Genomic DNA, 19,881 nt, shown 5'->3' with positions numbered 1-19,881 from the left:
TAGACTAATTTTGTTGCATTTTTTTTGTGTTGGTTTAATTGGCATGGAGTAGAAGACATCAGGTAGTTTAATTTTTTTAGCTATGTCTTGTAGTGAACAAAAGATGTTTTAAATGTGGTGCTTCTTCTGGTGCTCATCCTGATCAAAGCTCTGCTGGCAGCAAGCCCACAGCTCAGTGGGAACTGTCAGAGTCAGCAGGGCTGTGCTGGTTACCCCTCCTCAGGTGGCTGTTCCTGGCCATGGTGCTGCAGTGCCAGGATGGGACAGGAGCAGTTCTCTCCTGCACCTGGGCCTCTGTGTATTCCATTTATTGCAGGCAATATGTGCAGTGACTGGAATAAGTGAAAATGCATTTACAAAAATGTGGGAGAAGTGAGTTTTCTCATGAAATGTGGAAACTGAGTGCCATAAATGACACCTGTAAACTTGAAACAAAAAAATTTGGTGTGTTTGGGTGAGCAGTCCATAGAGTGGATTGTGACAAGCTTTCTCTTCTGTCTGTATAGATTGGTGTGTTCATAATGTACTGGTAGGAAACTTGCAGCAGATCTTTTGAAATTGAGAGGATGGTTGTAGAGTTCCACAGTACTGTTGCAAAGTGGGTGGAAAGTAAGTTAAAATGGTAATGAATATTTTCTGTGTGAAAAACATCTTTGTACATGATAGTTAAACAGAAGTATGGAGAGAATAGTGTCTGGAACAGGAGCATCATTCTGGTGTTACATACTCTTGCATGAGTAAAATTTTCATTTTATGATTTTTCATTGGTTACCTGGAGCCAGAACAAGGAGAAAATAAGAACTACTGTTTTTACTCACGCATGCATCACACCCTGAGTGTCAGCCTCTGCTTTAAGTGGCACCACAGAAAACATACAAAGAAGGCAACAGCAGATTACTCCTCTCATACATGTTAATTAATTTTGGTCTTTTTTTTAATAATGTGGCAGAAGCTAATAGCAAAAATCTTGCTGCCCCACTCAGTGTGTCATTACAGAATGTCAGATCTCCTTCCCAGGGCTGACATCCTCTTGGTTTGATTTAACTACCTACTGGATCTCAGGAGGATGGAATGGGTTGGGAGGAAGGTGTGCTGTGAAGATCTCTACCAGTGGGTTTAAATACAAAAGTATGAATAACTCTGCACCCCCTAGCTGGGACTGGAGTAGCTTGAGGTGTTTAATTCTCATGTGGGCAGAATGAAAAGGTCCTGAGACTGGAAAGTGACATTCCACATTGATAACAGCTAAAAGAGTCATGGCAGTTCTCCAGCAACTTCTGTCTGAAGAGTTCTAGCATTCTGCATTTACCCAGTGACCTGGGAGTGTTTTTCTTTACAAGCAAGGCGGAGCTGAGGCAGTGTGCATATGACCCAGAAGCATCCTTTGCTTGGCTTCATGGTAAAATCCAAGCCAGTTTTGGCTTTTCTTCATGGGAGCAGGGAAGGGGGTGGCCTCAGCCCTCATGTCCTCCTCCATGAGCAGGTTGGTTTGCACTGATGGGCTGCTCCAGAGGAGGAGCTGGAGCAAGGTGATGGTCTCTCTCTTTGCAGAGGCTGTACAGAACTGCAGCCCCAGCAGCATTCCCAGGTGTGAGCAGATCCCAACCAGGGAAGGGACAGGCTGGGGGGAATTCGATATCTGCACAGGTTGTTGATTTCCTCTTGTTCCCAGGTAGCAAACTGGGTTCCCAGCAGCACACAGGCTCTCCATGGAGAGGTGTTCTTGCCTTTCTGGCACATGTTCAGTGCTCCTCTGAACTGTGCAAAACCTTGGGCTCCAAGGACCTTTTCAGAAGAGCGACCTGAGGAGACTGATACTTCAGCTTGGGTTTCCTAGGGAAGCAGGTGCAGTCTGTCTGGTGCTGTGTGTATGAGCCCATCTTTCCCCTTTTAATGCCTGTTTGGAGCTGCTGTCTTGTTTCAGACAGTTCACAGGGAGAGATGATGGCTCACAGAGCACTGTGTTTCTGTAACACAGGACTTGGGATGAGAGGAAGATTTTGATCGAGTTCTGGCAGGTAGAGGCTCCAGTGTGCATGTAGGAAGTAGGCTTGGTGCTTTTATTGCTCAGTGAATTGTTCAGATTTGTTGCAAATTAAAAGCTATTAAATAGGAAGCACTGATGCATGCAGCACAGGATGACTGCTGAAGAGCTGTAGGGTTTGATTTTTGTGATATTTTTTTTTTTTGCCACTTCAGTTTTCTTCTTTAGAAAAATTTACATCTGTCTATAATTTATTTAATTTGTAGAAATTTACATAATTTCAATTTAGAACAATTTGAGAGGAGCAATTTGGTGCTCCTGGCTAAGAGGCTAAACGCCAAGAACACATTTGAGAATTTGCCAGAAGCTTTGCTGTAGAAAGGCAAAAGCAGAGCTTTTGGCTTTCTTTACACACAGGGGTGTGTAAACACTCTGCTGTGCTCTGTCCCTTCAAGCTGCAAGGGGGAGTATCTTTCATCTGTGAAAGCTGAAACATTCATGATGCTTTTTTTCACTTTAAGGAGGTGCCTGTTCATAACATACTGAATCAGAAGTCTCCACAGTGCTAATTTAAATTTATGGAGCTTCTGTCTTGCCATTCTCTTGTGAGGTTTCTCTTTACCCTCTTCTAAGCTCTCCTTAGAAAAAATCCTATTTTTTAAAATGAAAGTGAAGTAGAAAACAGCCCAGCACTGATTTTTTTTTTTAGATTGAAATTGGTTCCCTGTCATGCAAAACTTGAAGTACCTGAACCATCTTTTCCTTCAATCCTTTGCACCTGAAGTCATAAAATCACCTGAGAGCCCAAGTAAAAAAGCTGGCTTTTAAAGTACTTACTTCTTCACTGCAGTGGCAGGAGAAAACAAGAAAACCAAGCCTTCGAAAGAAAAGGCATCACGAAAAAGTAAGTTAATTCTTACTGAGTATCAGTACAGGGATTAAAAAAAAAATAGGACTTTTTAGGAGGCTTTCCCTAACCTCTGGTGGCACTTTTCCTGGTGAAGGACCCCAGAGGACTCCTGGGTGCAGTGGTAGTTTGCATGAAGATGCCATATCTTCCAACATCAGGAAGAATTCCTTCCTGCAAAGGGCAGTCAGGCATTGGAAGGGGCTGCCCAGAGAGGTTTGAGTTCCCATTACTGGAGATGTTCAAGGAATGACTGGATGTGGCACTCAGTGGTCTGGGTTGGGTGACAAGGTGGGGATTTGGTCACAGGTTAAACTCGATGGTCTTGGAGGGTTTTTCCAACCTTAGTGATTCTGGAATTCTGCTGCACAGCTCACAGAGGTGCCACTGCAGACACTGTTCGCAGAGAACTTGGACGTGCTGGTTCCTACCACCTCCAGTGCAAGAAAATTTCTGAAAAGGATTGGGGATGCTTAGTGTTCGGAATTTGATAGAATACTTTGTTCTGATGAGAGCTAACCCAGGACACCAGGAGATGCAATATACTGGCACAAGCATCTGGTGTCTGCTCTTGGCTGTCGGGGGGGTTAGTTCCCTTTTGCTGTTTTGCGGTGGAAACTTCGATGAGAAAGTGAAGTGAGAGGACTTAAAAATTGCAGTATGTGTCTCTTTTGGGTGGTTGTGTGCTGTGAGAAGAGGGCAGGATCTCTCAAGAGACCACAGCACTGGATATTTTACACTTGCAAATTATATATAACCATTTCTGCTCACCAGAGAATGAAAAGGAGAAAATGGTTTGAGAAAGGCAGTGTGGGTGCCTCAGCTGTTTTACATTTCCCCTGTATGCTGGTAAATGGTCAAGCTCTCCCTGAGCACTGTTTGTTTAACAACTGAAAAGAAAGCACTTCCTGTCACTCCGAAAAGTAAATATCTGAAGTTATGGATTAACTAAGTTCCAGCAGAGCTCATGGAGGAAGAACAGATCACGCTGATTCCCACTGAATAAAGCAGTAAGTGCTTCAGAAGTATTGTATCCTTTGAGATTTCCAAATAGAACTTGCTTTAATAGAGCATGAAACTTGTAAAAAATGTCCAGTGACAAGGGGAGGGTGTCAGGACAGGCCAGAAGTTTTCTGGAGAGCTGCTGATGTGTTAAAGGCAACGAGCAAATCAGTCTGGAGGGGCCCTAGTGATCAGCTGCTCCAGGGCTGGGGTCAGACAGGGCGCAGCAGAGCGCTCAGAGAGAAGCAGCTTTCTGAAAAGCCAGTGAGCAACCTGGCTGAGCTGGATGGTGGGAATGGTCTGCAGCAGGGGCTTGTGTCACTGGCCAGTCTGCTCTTCTGGACACCTGCCTTCTCCTCCTCAGGTGACTCCTGCAAGATGTGGAAGCTCCTCACTGTGGGGCTGCTGCTGGCTGCCTGCTCTTTCTGGGGCTGCTCCACCTCAAGTAAGCATTCCTTTGAGAGATGGCCTTCAACCCTTCCCAGTCACTGCAGTTTTGTTTCCTGATCCTCTGTTAGTCACAGGGGGTGGCTGGAATCCTTCCCACTTGAGGGGCTTTGACTTCTTTTAGCAGAGTTTGGCAGACAGTGCTGGGGCCATGGCAGCTGCCTGGTCAGAGCCCTGCTGAGCCCCGTGAGATGTCAGAGTACCACAGGGCAGAGGCTGGAGCTTGCTTCTGCAGCACAGCACAGACAGCACATGGTGTCTAGGGCAGCTTCTCTTGCTCTACTGGAGAGAGGCTCTTGCTCTCATAAGTGTCCTTTGGGAAGCACCACTGTGAGTTTTCAGCTAGCTCTTTTCTCTGCTTCTGCTCTCACCTTTTTGCTTGCAGTATTTTACAGCAGTAAAGATGCAAACCAAGTCCTGAGAATCCAGAAGCGGTCAAACACTTTCCTGGAGGAGCTCAAGCCAGGCTCTATGGAGCGTGAGTGTGTTGAAGAGCTCTGTGACTTTGAGGAGGCCAGTGAGATATTTGAAACCAGGGAAGCAACAGTAAGTTGTTTGTTTTTTTTAAGGATAAGATAACTTAGTCAATCAATGATTTTCTTAAAATATTGCAATCCAGGGCACAGGAGATCCTGCTGTCAGTACTGAACACGGCTCTTTCCTGACTCCTCAGGTGTAGGCGTGGTTTTGAGTGTCACTGTGTTACAGTGACTGTCAAGTTACCCCTCTATGGGCCACAAAGCTTGGCTGCTCAAGCATGTCCATCTGGCCCGCGCGGTGAGGTTTAGGTCCTAGACAGTTAATTAGAATCCTTGCTTGACCCCACTGGGCTATTCTTGCTGCTACTAAGTTTTTCCCAGTCCTTCCAGTCTTTCCCCTTTGTTGTCCATTCATCAGTCCTGGCTGCTTTTCAGTGTATCTCCCAAGCCTTCTTGTGTTTTGTCTAACTGGGCTCAAGTGAGCTCAGGTGACTTACATGCAGTAAGTGCCAAGAAAATAGCCTGCAAGCAGAGATGGGGAGTCTGTGTTAGTACAGACTACAGGAGAGTCACTGGCTGTTTTCTTGGTTTGTAGTGCCAGTCACTACACTGCCAAGAAGAGAGAGACCGATGTTACTGACCAAAGTGCTGTGTCCTGTTGGCCAAGACCACAAAACACTTAAAATCCCTCTCTTACGAAAAACGGTTTTCTCGCTGTAATACAAGTTTTGTTTCTCCACAGCTAGAGTTTTGGAGCAAGTATGTAGGTAAGCAAAGACTTTCCTCATCACTTCTCTGTGCTTCCTCAGGAGTTACTAGTACTCAGCCTTCCTCCTGCTATGTGTCATATACTGATTTAAATTCTCATTCTCTCTCATAAGGGGTGTGCAGAGGATGTTTTCCTGTTCTATCATACAAGCAACTCCCTAAAACACTTGAGGTGCACCTGTACCTATCATCAGTCATCTTCCCAGAGTTAAGGAATTGAAAAATGGTTTGATGCTCTAACCATGCCTGACGTGGTCCAGCAGTAACCTGCTGCCCTGCCCGCTTCAGGCTTTACTCTTTCCTGCCCTTCTGCCCACTCCACTCACTCTGCAGATGGAATTGAGAGCCCAAACAGGTGACCCTGTCTCTGCCACAGAGGTGTCACCATTAAGTGCCAGAGACCTGGCTGATGCTTGGGAGTCTGGGGAGGGTCTGTTTGTGCTGATGTTTGATCTGTGAGCTCTGTGTGGTTCAGCAACTGAGTTTTCCTACCTCTGTTTCAGATGGAGATCAGTGTGAGCACAAGCCTTGTTTCAACGGGAGCTGCAAGGACAATATTGGAAAATTTTCCTGCATCTGTAACGAAGGCTGGGAGGGGGTTTTGTGCAATTATGGTAACACTGCATTTAATCCACTATAAAATAACATCCTTTGTGACAGGGATCTCTGTGTGATAGAGATGGACACTTCAGTCATTGCATGGCATATTCTTTCTTTGCTACTTTCTTTACTAATGTGATTTCTCTCTTGCTTCTTGATGTGGTAAGAGGTTTATCTGTGCTTATCTAATGCAAAATTAACTTTGTATTGCCATAGGATAATTTTAGAGGTATGAGATATCTAAATTTCGGACAATACTGGAAATAACTCTGAAGCAGGGGTTTACTTTAGAATTGGGGATTATGGTGGAGTTTTTAAATACAGAGGAAAACCCAATCTACTGTGAACATTTTATTACTGTGTCAGTTCCTTCCTTGGACAAAAGTGGATAGCATATTTAGGGATGAGCATTGTATGTCATGTATCATCAACAGCTTTCACTGTGGGACTTGGCACATAGTAACAGGGCATTTTCTGTTCTCCAGTCTACAGTAATCTGTTTCCTCCATCTCCCCACTCCCTGATTCTGGACCTAGGCCTGAGTGTCATTGAAGCCCACAACTGTAATTCCAAATCCATCGATAGCCGTTACCCACTTGAAGCATGATGTCACTTTGCCACCTTACCTTTCTGTGACCCTGACTTCCCAACTCCACGTCTCTCTTGCTGTTTGTTTTTCCCACAGAGGTCAAATACAGCAACTGTTCCATGGAGAACGGGGGCTGTGAGCATTTCTGCAGGGAGGAGCCTGCTGAGCAGCATCGCTTGTGCAGCTGCGCCTCGGGGTATCGGCTCAAGGATGACCACACCACGTGTGAGCCTGTAGGTAAGAGCAGGATGTTTGCAGTCCAGCTTTGACACAGGATTATTCAGGCTGATGTAAAAGAATTTTAGGGGAGATTTGTCTGCAGTGTACTCATTTTCAAAACATCTATTGCACGAAGAATAACTCTGCCTGCATTTCCCAGCTCCATACCCACTTTATGGCCCTTTATCCATGTTTGTCTCAGGGAAACATAAAGGGGAGTCAGGACACTGCCTCCTCTGCCAAGCACTGAGGGACTTCCATGAAGCCTCTGAACAGTATTACCTAGGTCAGACAGAGGAAATCCTCTAAAAAGAGGATTGGGTGACCTGGGCTAATGAATTCTCTGCATTTTCTGCAGTGGAGTTCCCCTGTGGAAGAGTCAAGTTGGACTACATTGAAGCCAAAGCAGATTTCAATATTCGGCTCATTGGTGGAAAAGTTGGGAGAAGGGGAGGCAGCCCTTGGCAGGTAAGGACAAAGGGATTCTTTGCCACAAATAGTTCAGGCTCTTCCTGAACTGCTCTGCCTTCCTCTCTGCTCCAGAAAGGCTCTTGCTTTGTTACTGATGGTGTCATATGAAGTTAAGATTCCCTTTGCTTTTTCAAAAGCATCCCAAAGGTTGGAGTAGCAGGAAAAAATAATTTAATATCTGTGAGAATTCTTGACCTTGTTGCTGTTGCCAAGCTTTTGACCTTAATGTGCCAACACCACCAAGAGAAAAGATGGTGATGGCATTCACCTGCTCTGTTGCTCCGTCCTGGGGAACTCATGGTGTGTGATGTGTGCTTCAGCTCCTGCAACAGTGGGAGGTGATCTTCCTGCCCTTTCGTATAAGCCTTGTCTGTCATAAATTCAAGTTAGCAGACTTAATCAGCAAGATATGCCATGGCAGGTTGGCTTATTGCAAAGAAAAGGGAGACCTCACAGAGCTTACCATGGAGCTAATGAATGCACATAATTAGGGCCTGGTTCCCTTTGATATCAGAGGGCCTATTACACCACAGCATGAGAGCTGCAGCCTGAGATGATGCACGGTCTCTGGTGTGGGACACACCCTTCATTTGTGCTCTGTATTTCAAAGCTTTGAGTACAAAGTGCTTCTTTGCAGTGACCAGCATCACCCCATGCTGATTTAGATGAAGCCAGCCCTCATTCAGGAAAGACATTCAAACCTTTTTTTTGTAGGTATTTCATAGAGACTCTATTTATAGAGCTTTTGTCCCCCTATAGAGCTTTGGCTTCAGTGAATGTGACATGCTTTGATGCTTGGTAAGTCTGGGTGTTTGGCATCACCCAAGAAGACTGAGTACAGTATTCTGTGAGCTGTTCTCCATGCAGTGTCACACCTCCCTTGTCTTGTTTCAGATTATGCTGCAAAATACCAAAGGGAGGTTTCTCTGTGGGGGTGTTCTCATCCATCCAGCTTGGGTCCTAACAGCAGCACACTGCCTTGAAGATAACAAGGGGTTCAGAGTTAAACTTGGTATGGAAAATCACCTGTCCCTCTGCTTTTTAACTATAAATGTTTATTTCCTAACATTTATCATCTCAGGAAAAAGACTGGCAGGTTCTGAAGACAGAAGTCCTTGGCTGTAGGAGTGGTCTGTCTAGGCAGTATTTAATATGCACCTTAGCTTAAAACAAAGTTTAGTAAAAGTCTGATTTCATTTGAGCTGTTTCAGCCTTACTCTGGAAGTGAGCTGATGTCTACTGAGCACTGCTGCTGGTCTGTAAAGTAGAAAGTCTTGATCTCTTCTGCCTGTGTTTTTCTGGTGATGAATATATTTAAGACCATCCCAATATTGAAAAAAAAGTCTTGATCCCAGAAGGAGAATGTCACAGGGTCTCTTCCTGCCTTTTCAGGTATTTAAACACTGTTATTTAAGAATGTTTCACTGGAGAGGTGCTGCATAATGGCAACACTGCCTTTACTTGCTCTGCTGCTCTGGAGCATGAGAAAATGTCACTATGTCAAGTAAATGCTTCTCCTGAATTGACAGACAAAGATAATTAGTGTTTCATTTGCACTTAGAATTTTTTTAACGACGTTTTCTATTTAGCATTGGTGCTGAAGCATAACAGCTCACTGCTTGCTTTCCATTAGTGAAAGGATAGATTATTTGTAGAGAGTCCAGCCAATATATTGTTTGTGTATATAGCTTTAAAAACAGATGTCTGTGTGCATGTTCCATACACACTGTGGACGTGCAGATGCTTGAGAGCAGAGACAACAAGTTTATGTACATCCAACAGAAAGAATGAATTGAAAAGTGTGTGATGTAGCCTTGGCTCCTCTTAGTGCCAGAATATTCACCTTTTCACAGAGAGACTTCTGTCACCCCAAAGCAGTTCTCATCAGAAAAACCTGGAGACATCTGTGAGTGACAAGGAGGAGAGTTTTGGATGAAGACATTGCCATGTCCATGCAGACAGCCAGGGAAGTGTTTGTACTGAGCCTGCACAGGTGCTACTCAACCTGTGTCTGTCAGGCTGGGATACCCCACATCCTTCTGGACTTGTCTCACTGCAGCTTGCCATCCACAGGAGTAAAACTGGAGAGGAAACTTGCATCTGAGGTTACACTCAGCTTGGGGAGAAGTCTTCTAGCAGCACTCATGTGCTTTGGTGTCTGAAATAGAAAGTTAGTTCTAAAAGTAGCTGAAGTTTTGGAAGATGGATTTGAGAATAACACAATATTCCTGTTTCTGGCTCTTGTTCCTGCATCACCAGGCCAAGAGCATCCAGAAGTGTGTTCCACTTCAACTCCAAGAAGATAGAGCAGATAGGTGGATGTAATGACTCAATTTAAAATCGTGTTTCTGCCTTCACAGTTAATATTTTTATGCCAGCAGCAAAGATTATGATGGTCCTTATTGTGTAGAAGGAACTCAATGTGTTTCCACAGCCTCTGGGTTCAGTGCCTCCAGGTGTACATCCAGGTTTTTTGAAATTGAAAACTTTGGGGGTGGATAACCCACCAGAAGTCAATGGGTGTCCCCCTGGGAGTGAGGGAAGTCTGTCACTGCAGTGCCAAAGGTGTCACCCACAGGTTGGTGGGTGCCTCAGGATGGAGGCAGCTGGTGGCTGTGCTGGTGTACAGACCGTGTACCCACAGCCAATGTGTTCCTGCACAGCCCCTCTGCCTCCCTCAGAGGAGATGGTCTGACAGTGCAGAGTTATTTCTGAGGCCTAAAGCAGAGTTTGTATCTGTGAAGGCAGGAATAAAGCCCTGCCAGGCAGCCCCCAGCCACAGTGCCTTCAGGCTGCCTTAGGGGTGCTGCAAACACTGTCACTACAAAGAAATTGTGATAGGAGAGAAAAACTGGCTTGTGCTTGTTGGCTCAATACTAGCAAGTCCATCAGGGGCTGGTGCCTTTCAGTACAAGACATCAGAGCAGTTTCAGCTGTCTGCTCCGGCCACGTGTGAACTGTCCATTGTCTGTCTGCAGAGGAGCAAGAAGAGAGACTCAGAAATAAATGGTCTGGAAGACCAAGATCCAAAGCTGGGTTTAAGAGATCTTTTGAGAATATATTTCTGTAACTACTGTGGCTTGTAAGTCCCTATGCTTGGAGACGCTCCTTACAGAAAAAACACTTGCAAGACCTCACTGACAGCCTAGCAGAAAACCTAGCTCTGTCTTTCCTATTGCAGTGTATCACAAATACCTTCTTACATTTGTGGCCCTTTTCAACATAGATTCTTGCTTGCTGTTTCATAACTGCTTGGCCCATGAAGTAGCCATGATGATGTGGCACAAATAGCAACTGGGGAGTCTTAAGCAGTGAAAAATTCCTTAAAATACAGATGTAAGATTTCAGAAAGGAATAATCTTACCTGTCAGTCACCTTTATCTTACAAAAACTGACATTCAGCTATTCAGACCCTGGCTACGTGCTGTAAAGCTCATGTCCTGTTTTGTGGTGTGCTTGCTCTCCCAGTTTTGAATGCTGGCTCCAAGAAGGTTGTTTTCCTCCTGACTCACATAGCACAAGTGTACTGAAATAGAAACACCACAGAGCAAGTTGGTTTCTCAGCTGATGACCAGAGCTCTAGAGCTCTATAGGTATTTGTGATTTCTGTAAATATGAAAAGTTTAGAGATGTGTCCATGTGTTAAGAACAGTGTTAACTTATGACATAAACAGTTGTATTACAACAAAGAGAAGTAAAAACATGGGAGTGCAGTCCTAACACTCAGTGTAATGCAGATGCTTTGGTCTTTCAAAGTAAAGGAAGCTTTGACAGCATCTGTCATCTTGCTTGCTCTTCCAGGTAAATTCCATTTCCGTCCTGAGGCAGACGAGCAAACCATTTGGGTTGATAAATGGGTGATCCACGAGAATTACACCAAGAAGACCTCAGATAACGACATAGCCATGCTGCACCTGGCTGAGCATGTGATGTACTACAAATACGCGCTCCCCCTCTGCCTTCCCACGCGCAACCTGGCGGAGCAGGAGCTGATGCGGAGCGGGCGGCAGGCGGTGGTGACGGGCTGGGGCAGCATGAGCGAGCGCAACCACAGCTTCGCTGCCTTCCTCAGGTACATCGAGATCCCCATCGCGCCCCGCAACGAGTGCGCGCAGGCCATGAGCTCCCCCATCTCTGACAACATGCTGTGTGCTGGCAGCCTGGGAGACAGGAAGGACTCCTGCCGCGGGGACAGCGGGGGCCCTATGTTCACTAGATACAAGGATACTTGGTTCTTGATAGGGCTGGTGAGCTGGGGTGAAGGCTGTGGAAGGAGAGAGAAATTTGGAGTGTACACCAAAATTAGTCAGTACCTTGAGTGGATCCAGCACCACATAGATACATCAGCTCCTTTGAAAGGTTGATTCTGATCCAGAGTCTGGAATGTTGTGACTCTGTGCTAGTGACAGTATGCACTGTAATGTACTGTCAGATCTTCAGTATTAAATATTGAGTATGTGTTAACCTTGTGTGCTGTTTTCCTTGGTATCTACTTTTTCTTCCTGCTTTTTTTTTTTTCTTGTTTACATTGGTTTATTGCAGGTTATGTTGTTTATTTGTGGCATGGTCCTACTTCAGCCTTACAGGCAAGAAAATATCCTCTGTTAGCTGATATGCTGTACATACAGCATTGTAGAAAATAAGGTTGTCCATGGTCAGACAACTCCATCTTTGAAATAAAAATGTCAGTTGTGTAATATGTCTGAACTGGCTGGGGTGGAGACTGGAGGGGACACAGAAAAGTGTTTTGCAAATAACCCTAGAGATGCAGTTATGTAATTTCAGCTGTACTGCAAGGTATTGCCCACAGTAACTCTTTTGGTTTGCTCAGTATTTGTATAATGTTTCTTTCAACCCAGTGAAATTTTTATTACATCATTACTACCTCCAGTTCTTCACACCTTACTCCAGTGTTCACAGATTGTTGATTCAGCAGGTGACTGGAACTTACCTGTACTTTCCATTCTTTGCACATTTGATGCCAGATTTTACCCTCCCAAACTTCCTTAAAAGACAATGGGAACTCTCTTTAATGTTATTCCCAAAAACCCCAAACAAACAAACAAACAACCCAACCCAAAACCTACTTTAATTGCAAGCTTTTGCAGGCTCTATTTATCATGAAGTCTGTAATTCTTTTCTAATTAACAATCAGGAAAACACTTCTGTTCATTACTGTGCTGGTGGATGCAATGGGCTGCAGGCTGTGTTAGCATTGCTGATGCTTTTACTGATAAATACATATTTGTTTGTATCTCTGTGTGTATATCAGTAAACAAAATAAAGACAGCACCAATTAATCCATAGGAAGTAGCCATAGTGCAAGTGAAGTTAAATATTGCAATTTATACCTGTTTCTAATCTTAGTACTTGAGACTTGTTAAACATAATTAATCTTGTAGAAAGAAAAAGGAAAACTATCTCTGCTGTAGTGATGTGTTTCCAACATCTCAGTGGTCTTGGATGCATGTTTGGATCAGTGAAGAACTTCAGTCTGCTCTTGTGATGAGATTGTTATACCTGGGGTTTTTTTTTGTTTAACAAAGTTTTATTAGAGTTCCTAAGAAATTTAATATAAAATCAGCAAGGAGGCTTAATACCTCTTAAATTTGTTCCCTCAGAAGCTGCCTCTGTGCTTATTACCCAAGTGAGGATTTTGAGTCATGCACTGAAGAAGCCAATGGCTTCTGTGTCACTTGCAGGCTCTGTCTCTCTCCTCTCCTCCTCTTTATGCCTTGGGATGGGGTTTAGGGATGGACAAATGTTAGAGAATAATGCTTTGAACAGCAGCCTTCCCACCAGGCCTGCACGGGGAAGAGGGAACCTGTAACACTGACTTGCACAGATGTGTTCAAAGCCAGTAAAACAGGTCTGAGTAACAGCAGCAATTGTAATGTTGGAGTGGCAGTGGCTGTGCCAGGGCAATATTTGCCTCCCTGCAGGTGACTGCTGTGACTCCTCCTGCACGCTCCCAGCTCTGCATATTTCAGCAGAGGTTTACAGAGCAGCTTGTGTATTTTCCAAATGGGTTGGTCTTACCTGCTGGAAGGTGATGGAGTGTCAGAAATCTGCTCTCAAAATTTCCATATTTTCCTGAATAAGTTTGTTGCAAAAGGTTGCTTTTATTACTGAAGGATATTTTTAAAGACCTTTTGATTCTGTTTTAATGCACCTGTGTATATGTATGGAAACATACATGCAGTTTTCTTCTTCTTTTGGTTTTCTAATGTGTTTCATAGAATCCAGTTTGTCTCTCCTCTGTCAATATTTGTGATGAGTTAATGATCAACCTCTTGACCTCATGGCTGTTCCTGGTGTACATCCAAATCTCTTTTCTGTCTTCCTCTAAAAAATATAGAAAAAAAGTGAGTATAACTGCATGGTTCTGTGTAGGTGAACTCACTCTGGATCCTTTTTGCAAACAAGCTGCAAGAAGCAGAGGGGTACGTGCTGCCAAATCCTGGTAAATCATTCAACGTGGGAAGGTAATGCCAAGAAATCCAGACTTCTGTCTTGTACCTGTGACTCCCAGGTCCTTGGTGGTTGTGCCCGGCTGGGGTTGGTGTGGATGATGTTACTTGCCAGGACCATCAGGAATTGCACAGTGGCTGCTGGCACTGCTGAGCTCACGGCTGGTTGTGCCTCTGCCCTTGGCAGAGCCAGCGCAGCGGGGACTGGGCTGTGGCTGCTCCCCTGGAGTCTGCCCCTGCACTCCTGTGCCCCCATGGCTTTTCCAAAGGGACTCTGGCTCAGAGCCTGGGCTGGCTCAGCCTCTGCCTGTGGGGATTCCTGCTGGGGTGGCTTGGAGAAACAAGGGCCACGAGGTCAAATGAACTGGGGAGATTCTGATTTCTTTGTCCCTGCTCTTGTTCTCTTGCTTCTACTTCATTTTTGTTGCCAGCTGGTTTCATTACAACAGACTAATTTGATTCTTCTTTTCTCTCTGAAGGAAGTCAGAGTGTTCTGAATCTCACTGACATGGAGAGCAGCTCCTTACTTGAGATATTTCTCCTGCTGATGTGCTATATCCACAGCAGCTGCCCGTTTTCATATTCAGGTAGTACTTCTGAGTTACCTTTTTAATTTGTGTTACTCTGGCAATTTCAGCATTTAAACTGAAACTACATTCCTGTTCTGCACAAAAAGTCCTGTGGGTTGAAGAAACACTTTCTGAAATGCACAAGAAAAAATTATTATTCATATATATATCGAAATCAGCCTTTCTTAGCTTTCTACTTAGCCCACTCTCCTGTTGAAAAATATTCTCCTTGTGATACTGAATCCAAAATCATAATGATTTTTGCATGGAAAAGACTTCCAATTTTGGAAGCTAAAATGAGTTGCTCTCAACCTGTGTTCTTGGCCCTTGTGTTGACTGTACTAGACGAGGTTTGAAATGGCTTCAGAGAGCTGTAGAACAGGCACAGGAGTGTTCAGGATCTTGGGGCCTTGTGGCTGTCCTTGCAGAGGAGGAAGAGCAGAGCTGGCAGTGTATCTACACAGCAGAAGGCTCAGCACAGCATCTCCTCTGTGTGGGACACCTGCTTGAGAGTAGGTAAACCCTCTGAGGTGACCCCAGAACACAAGGGGTGGTGGAGGGAAATTTCACTCATGTACATGAAAGACATTTTCTCTGTTACCAGACAGCAGGATCTGTCCAAAGCCTTTTTTCTTTAAGAATTTTTGTGGGCCGTTATTAATTGCCTAGAAATGAAGCAATTTAATATAATTCTAGAATTTCAGGCATTGCTGTAGATACTGTTCCTGCAACTACAAAGAAATGTGTGTTTTCACAGTCCATCTCCAAAACTGGGTTCTTTGTCCAAGGGCACTGTCCCATGACTTGGAAAATGGAGCACTGTTAAGGGCACTGCTATGTGGATTTTTTGTGGGCTTTGTGGGGATTACAGCCTGAGCTTTCACCTTAGAACACTGGTAGCAGCAGCCTCTCCCAGCATCTGCTGGGTGGGCTTTGGATATTGGGCCAACTTCAGGAGATGTAACAAAAGGGCAGAAACCTTCAGAAGCAGCAGGAGGTGTGTGGGCAGGACCTTACTGCCATATTGGCTCTTTCAGCCATTCCTCCCTTAATTTACTGACAGCAGCAGCTTCAGGCATCACAGGAGGAGGGCCAGTCATACAGTGAAGTGAAGCTCAGATGAACTAAATGTAAAACTGCCATTTCAATATTTTTCTTAATAGAGGATTGATGTCTGTCCTGTTGTGGCCATGGTAGCACCTGGAAAATTCTGGGTCTCCACTACCAAATATCAAACTAGTAATTGCTGGGAATCAAGATGGTTAAGCAGCATCCTCCACAGAACAAGCTGCCATACTCAAGAGTCTTCTGGAATAAAAAATTATTTCTGCACTTACCTACAGGTCACAGCAGGGGCTCTTTTTTATTCACTGAAAGAAAGTGCTACTGGTATCTTTTGCTGGAACACAGGCTAGTTTTATTGTCCTTTGGGCTGTTTGTGTAAATTTCCACTTTCCCTATTTATACCACTCTACTGAATACCTGCCTGACTGTGACTGTAACAATGCTGCTGCTTTGTCTTCCTGTACCAGCTGTTCAATTTTGCTCTTCTAGTGTTTATGAGAAAAGACAAAGCCCATGAGGTGCTTTGAGTCCATAAACATGCCAACCACTTCCTAGAAGAGATTTGTCCAGGGAACCTGGAGAGAGAATGCAATGAGAGAATGCAATTGAAGAGGCTAAGGAGATCTTCCATTCACAGGAGAAAGTGAGAAACCTGATTTTAGGAGAAGTGGAGGGAAGTTAGCAGTGAGGTGTAAATAATCCTGGTTGTTATAATCCTGTGTAAATGATCCTGTCCTGAGGGGTAAATAAAACTGATGGTTAAGGCAGGCAGGAAGGGAGTGCTGGGCTTGCATTCTGTCCTGAGGAGGGCCCTGGCCAGGCTGCTCCTGGCTGATGCTGACTCAGAGGAGGCACAGCCACGGGCCCACGTCTGGGCAGTAAGCTCTGCACACCCTGGCTGGTGGCCAACGGGCTGTTGAACATCACAATGCCAGAGTTGTTCCTGGCCTCTTACTGGAAGGTTGAGTACCAGCGTTGGACAGGAAAAGCTCAGCTGTGTTCAGTTCAACATGGCACCACATATCCTAAGCTCAAGTCTTTGTTTCTGTCATTCTTGCCTCCAGCACCATTTCCCTGTGGCTTGATCACAGCCAGGTGGGCTCTGGAGGAACAGCAGCTGGGGCTGAAATGGCTCTGCAGGGGCCAATGGGAGCACAGGGATGTTGTGCCCAAGTGGAATGGGAGCACAGGGGCAGTTAGACAGAGCTGGAACATGGTGATGTAGGGGAAAAGGAGGCTTTAAAGGATGGTTTTGGACAGAGTGTGTGCACAAAGGGTGATGCTGGACAAATGGGGATGTCTGGAGATATTTTCAGCTGGAACAAAACGCTGGTGGGCTCTGTGACCCAGAAGCCACTGCAGGAGAGTGCTGCAGGACAAGAGCTGGCTGTCCCTGAGCACTGTGAGGCTGTGGAGGAGACTGCCAGGCCTAGGGTGAGCCAAGCCAGGGCTCTGCAGGGCAGAACGAGACCACAGCACCTGCAGCTGGGCAGGAAGGAGCAGTGGGAAATGCAGGGGGGCAAAACCAGCAATGGGAGGGCTCTGGCCAGAGTGGAACAGGAGCTGCACAGCCTGGGACTAAGGCACTGCATCTGGGCAGTGACTGGGGAGATGGTTTGGACAAGCCTCAGCCCACCCCTTCAACCACCCAGACAAACATCAGCTCTGCTTTTGGCTGAGCTCTCTCTCACTCTACATGGCTCCAGGATAACAGGAGGAACACTGCGTGTCGTGGACATTGCCCCTGGCAGGTAATACTTTACTTCCAGTCTCACCATAAACACCACACCTTCTTACACCAAGTAAGAAATGCTTTCTTACTTTGTCATCACTGGGTCTGTCAGGAGGAACAGAGTTCATCAAGCCATTATAAAGTTGTTTATTCAGGTCAAGAGCAATAGAACCACAGTCATCTGCCAGGCTTTTTGATAATAGGGACCTTAAATACCTTTATCACTGTTTCCCTATCTTGCTTTTGGATTGGAATGTTAATACCATCTCTGTTAAGTCAGTCAGATCATCTGTGCTCTCAGGCTGTGTCTGCATGTCCTTGGGGAAAAGCCAGGGTTTGCCTCTTTGTGGAAGGCTGGTAATTTTTGCAAGGCAAGTTCCAGGGCCAGGTGAGGTTCCTTAGAATGCTGAGCATGGTAAGGGAGGTAAAACTGAGGGCTCAAAGGTGCAGGCAAGTGCATGAGGCAAAGAGGGACAACTGAAGTGTTTGTTTCCATTGTCTTGTTTTGGATTTTAAATCATGGCTGGGGCATTTTTTGGTGCATGTCTTTATTTGTTACTAATTTTCACTCTATTGTTTCTGGTCAGTGTCCTAGTGCTGCATGGGGGCTTGTGCACAGAAATGACTGACAGTATTTATGGAAAATAAATAATCTCTGTTGATGTGTCAGCTCTGTCTTGCTTCCAAAGGGCACCTAGAGAGTTTGGACTGCAGATCAGAGTCTGCAGCATCAGAAATCACTGTCATGACCAGGATCTGGTTTGGGCTGTGGCACCTTAGAACAAAAGATGGAAGCATTACAACCCTCTAGTGTTCCTGTTCCCTGTGACAATATCACTGAGACTGTTCAGTTTGCTTAAAGTTTTAACTTGTCCTGACTGCAGGAGACTTTGACAAATACCAGAGAGAATTCAAGGAACAGAGGATAGCTGTGGAACAGAGCTGAACTCATCCCTGTTACAATTCCCACAACCACAGTGGTGACATTGCCCTGCTGCTGTTTTGAATGAGTCTGTGATTCCCACCTGCCTGCCCAGCCCTAACCTGGCTGCACTGCTCTCCGAAGAGGGCGCAGTGCAGAGGCAGCAGCTGGGCAGCCACACACGAGGGGCTCCACCCTGCGCCTCCTCAGGAAGAGTGGCTGCCCCTCGTGCCCTGGACAGGCTGCTCACCCACAGCACGCACAGCATGCAGACAGCAGGGCCCCTTCACTGTGTCCCACCACACTGCGTTCCCCCTGGGCACTGCCAGCTGGGAAAATATGGTGTAGACACCAGAGTATCCAACTGCAGCCCCTGGATCAAAGAGGTGGTTGAAAGTGTAGCAGATTCAGAAAACTTTCCCACTGACTTTTATTAAAACCACCTCTAAGAACAGGATCAGTTCTATTGTTAGTGTTTCAATCTAGAACACTATGGCTGCTCCTGTCCTTAATGGTGTAGGAAAAAATTCTGAAATATGTAAATTGCTCAATTAAGTATTGCTGAGTAAAGTACTTATGTATAATAAAGAACCATCTGCAAGTAACAAAGGGGAAGATAAAAATGTTCCTGATTCACATTAAGAGGAGTTTTTTGTTTTAGAGAAAGAAAGAAAGCGCTTTCCATGTCTCAAGCCTGTGTTCCTACAGGCCCACAACCCTTTGTGAATTAAGTGCTCACTGAAGGAAATGCAGTTGTGGAAACAAGGAGGGAGTGCTGAAGTTCTGGCACCAAATACAACCTCGAGTACAAATCAGTTACAGATTTGTATTTACAAATCTGTATAGTTTTGTATTTACAAATCTGTATACAGATTTGTATTACAGATCACAATTACAGATGTTTCCCAATACAAAAAAGTGTCTGTACAGAATAGTGTATAAACCAAACAGCAACTGACTGAGCTGCAGGACAGGATTTTATGACAGGAATCTGAACAGTTGATCTTTGTGTTTCATGTTAAAAGTAAGTTTTGATTTTGTGACCCTTTCTTACAATTAGCTATGAAGTTATAATTACAAACCCCCAGCATTTGTGAAAATCCATTCTTACCTTTCCACAACAGAACCTTTGTTTTCCTCAGAGAACAAGTAGTGCTGAGCTGTTATAAATAATTTTGACTGGAAGAATTTGTATTAGATCTTGCACAAGACCACCAGGTTCAGTACTTCAGAGAAATGCCTCTTAGGATGCAGAAGTAACCCCTAGCAATCCCCATAAACAGTAGGACTAAATTGTAGCACCAGAACTACAAAAAAAGCTGGGGGATGATAAAAATAATCCCTTCTAACCCCTGAGCCTCCCAGGCCAAACAGATTCTGGCTCTGAATAGCTCGACACAGTTCAATTATGTTTCACAGTGTTTCATCTGCCACTATGGCAGTAAAGAATGTCCTGGCTTTCAAATTAATTAAAACTAATAAAAATCCTCAAACCCTAAGCCCCTGAAGGGCTCAGCATGCTAAAAAGACACACCTGAGGTGGTTACTGCATTATACACCTACCTGGAGAAAGCAGGAGCAGAGCTCTTTAGTGCCCCAGCCAGCACAGGTCTCCTTCAGCACAGGTGTTCTTCTTGCTTCAAGCTGGTGTCCCAGC

General features: G+C 45.0%; 1 protein-coding gene and 1 long non-coding RNA gene across 3 annotated transcripts; one reads left to right on the top strand and one right to left on the bottom strand.

Moving 5' to 3' along the window:
• Window positions 1-67: 67 nt before the first annotated feature.
• Window positions 68-11,926, top strand: PROC (protein C, inactivator of coagulation factors Va and VIIIa). Of its 2 annotated transcripts, XM_064386085.1 has the most exons (9): window positions 68-3,901; window positions 4,258-4,338; window positions 4,726-4,886; window positions 5,562-5,586; window positions 6,091-6,201; window positions 6,873-7,013; window positions 7,354-7,463; window positions 8,361-8,478; window positions 11,268-11,926. In XM_064386085.1, exons 2-9 carry the CDS (start codon window positions 4,272-4,274, stop codon window positions 11,828-11,830), a joined length of 1,296 nt encoding a protein of 431 aa, XP_064242155.1. In that variant the 5' UTR covers window positions 68-3,901; window positions 4,258-4,271; the 3' UTR covers window positions 11,831-11,926. The 2 variants fall into 2 exon arrangements, with proteins under 2 accessions (XP_064242155.1, XP_064242154.1); XM_064386084.1 differs by having other exon boundaries at window positions 68-4,886.
• A 1,628-nt stretch (window positions 11,927-13,554) lies between these two features.
• LOC135279015 (uncharacterized) lies at window positions 13,555-17,035 on the bottom strand. Its single transcript, XR_010346379.1, has 2 exons — window positions 15,988-17,035; window positions 13,555-14,632 (listed from the first exon to the last, which is right to left on the bottom strand). It is a non-coding gene; the product is annotated as an uncharacterized LOC135279015 (long non-coding RNA).
• Window positions 17,036-19,881: the final 2,846 nt, after the last annotated feature.

The sequence above is a fragment of the Passer domesticus genome, chromosome 11, assembly GCF_036417665.1.
Source record: "Passer domesticus isolate bPasDom1 chromosome 11, bPasDom1.hap1, whole genome shotgun sequence".
Taxonomy (NCBI): domain Eukaryota; kingdom Metazoa; phylum Chordata; class Aves; order Passeriformes; family Passeridae; genus Passer; species Passer domesticus.
The sequence above is the reverse complement of the archived record's forward strand: the minus strand, read 5'-3'. Positions and strand labels throughout refer to the sequence as shown.

Bases quoted from the DNA above. Each gene is read 5' to 3' on its own strand.
- PROC (XM_064386084.1), top strand. From the start codon at position 4,593: ATGGTGTCTAGGGCAGCTTCTCTTGCTCTACTGGAGAGAGGCTCTTGC. The intron at 4,887-5,561 runs GTAAGTTGTTTG...GTTTCTCCACAG, and splicing joins TTGAAACCAGGGAAGCAACA to CTAGAGTTTTGGAGCAAGTA. The intron at 5,587-6,090 runs GTAAGCAAAGAC...CCTCTGTTTCAG, and splicing joins GTTTTGGAGCAAGTATGTAG to ATGGAGATCAGTGTGAGCAC.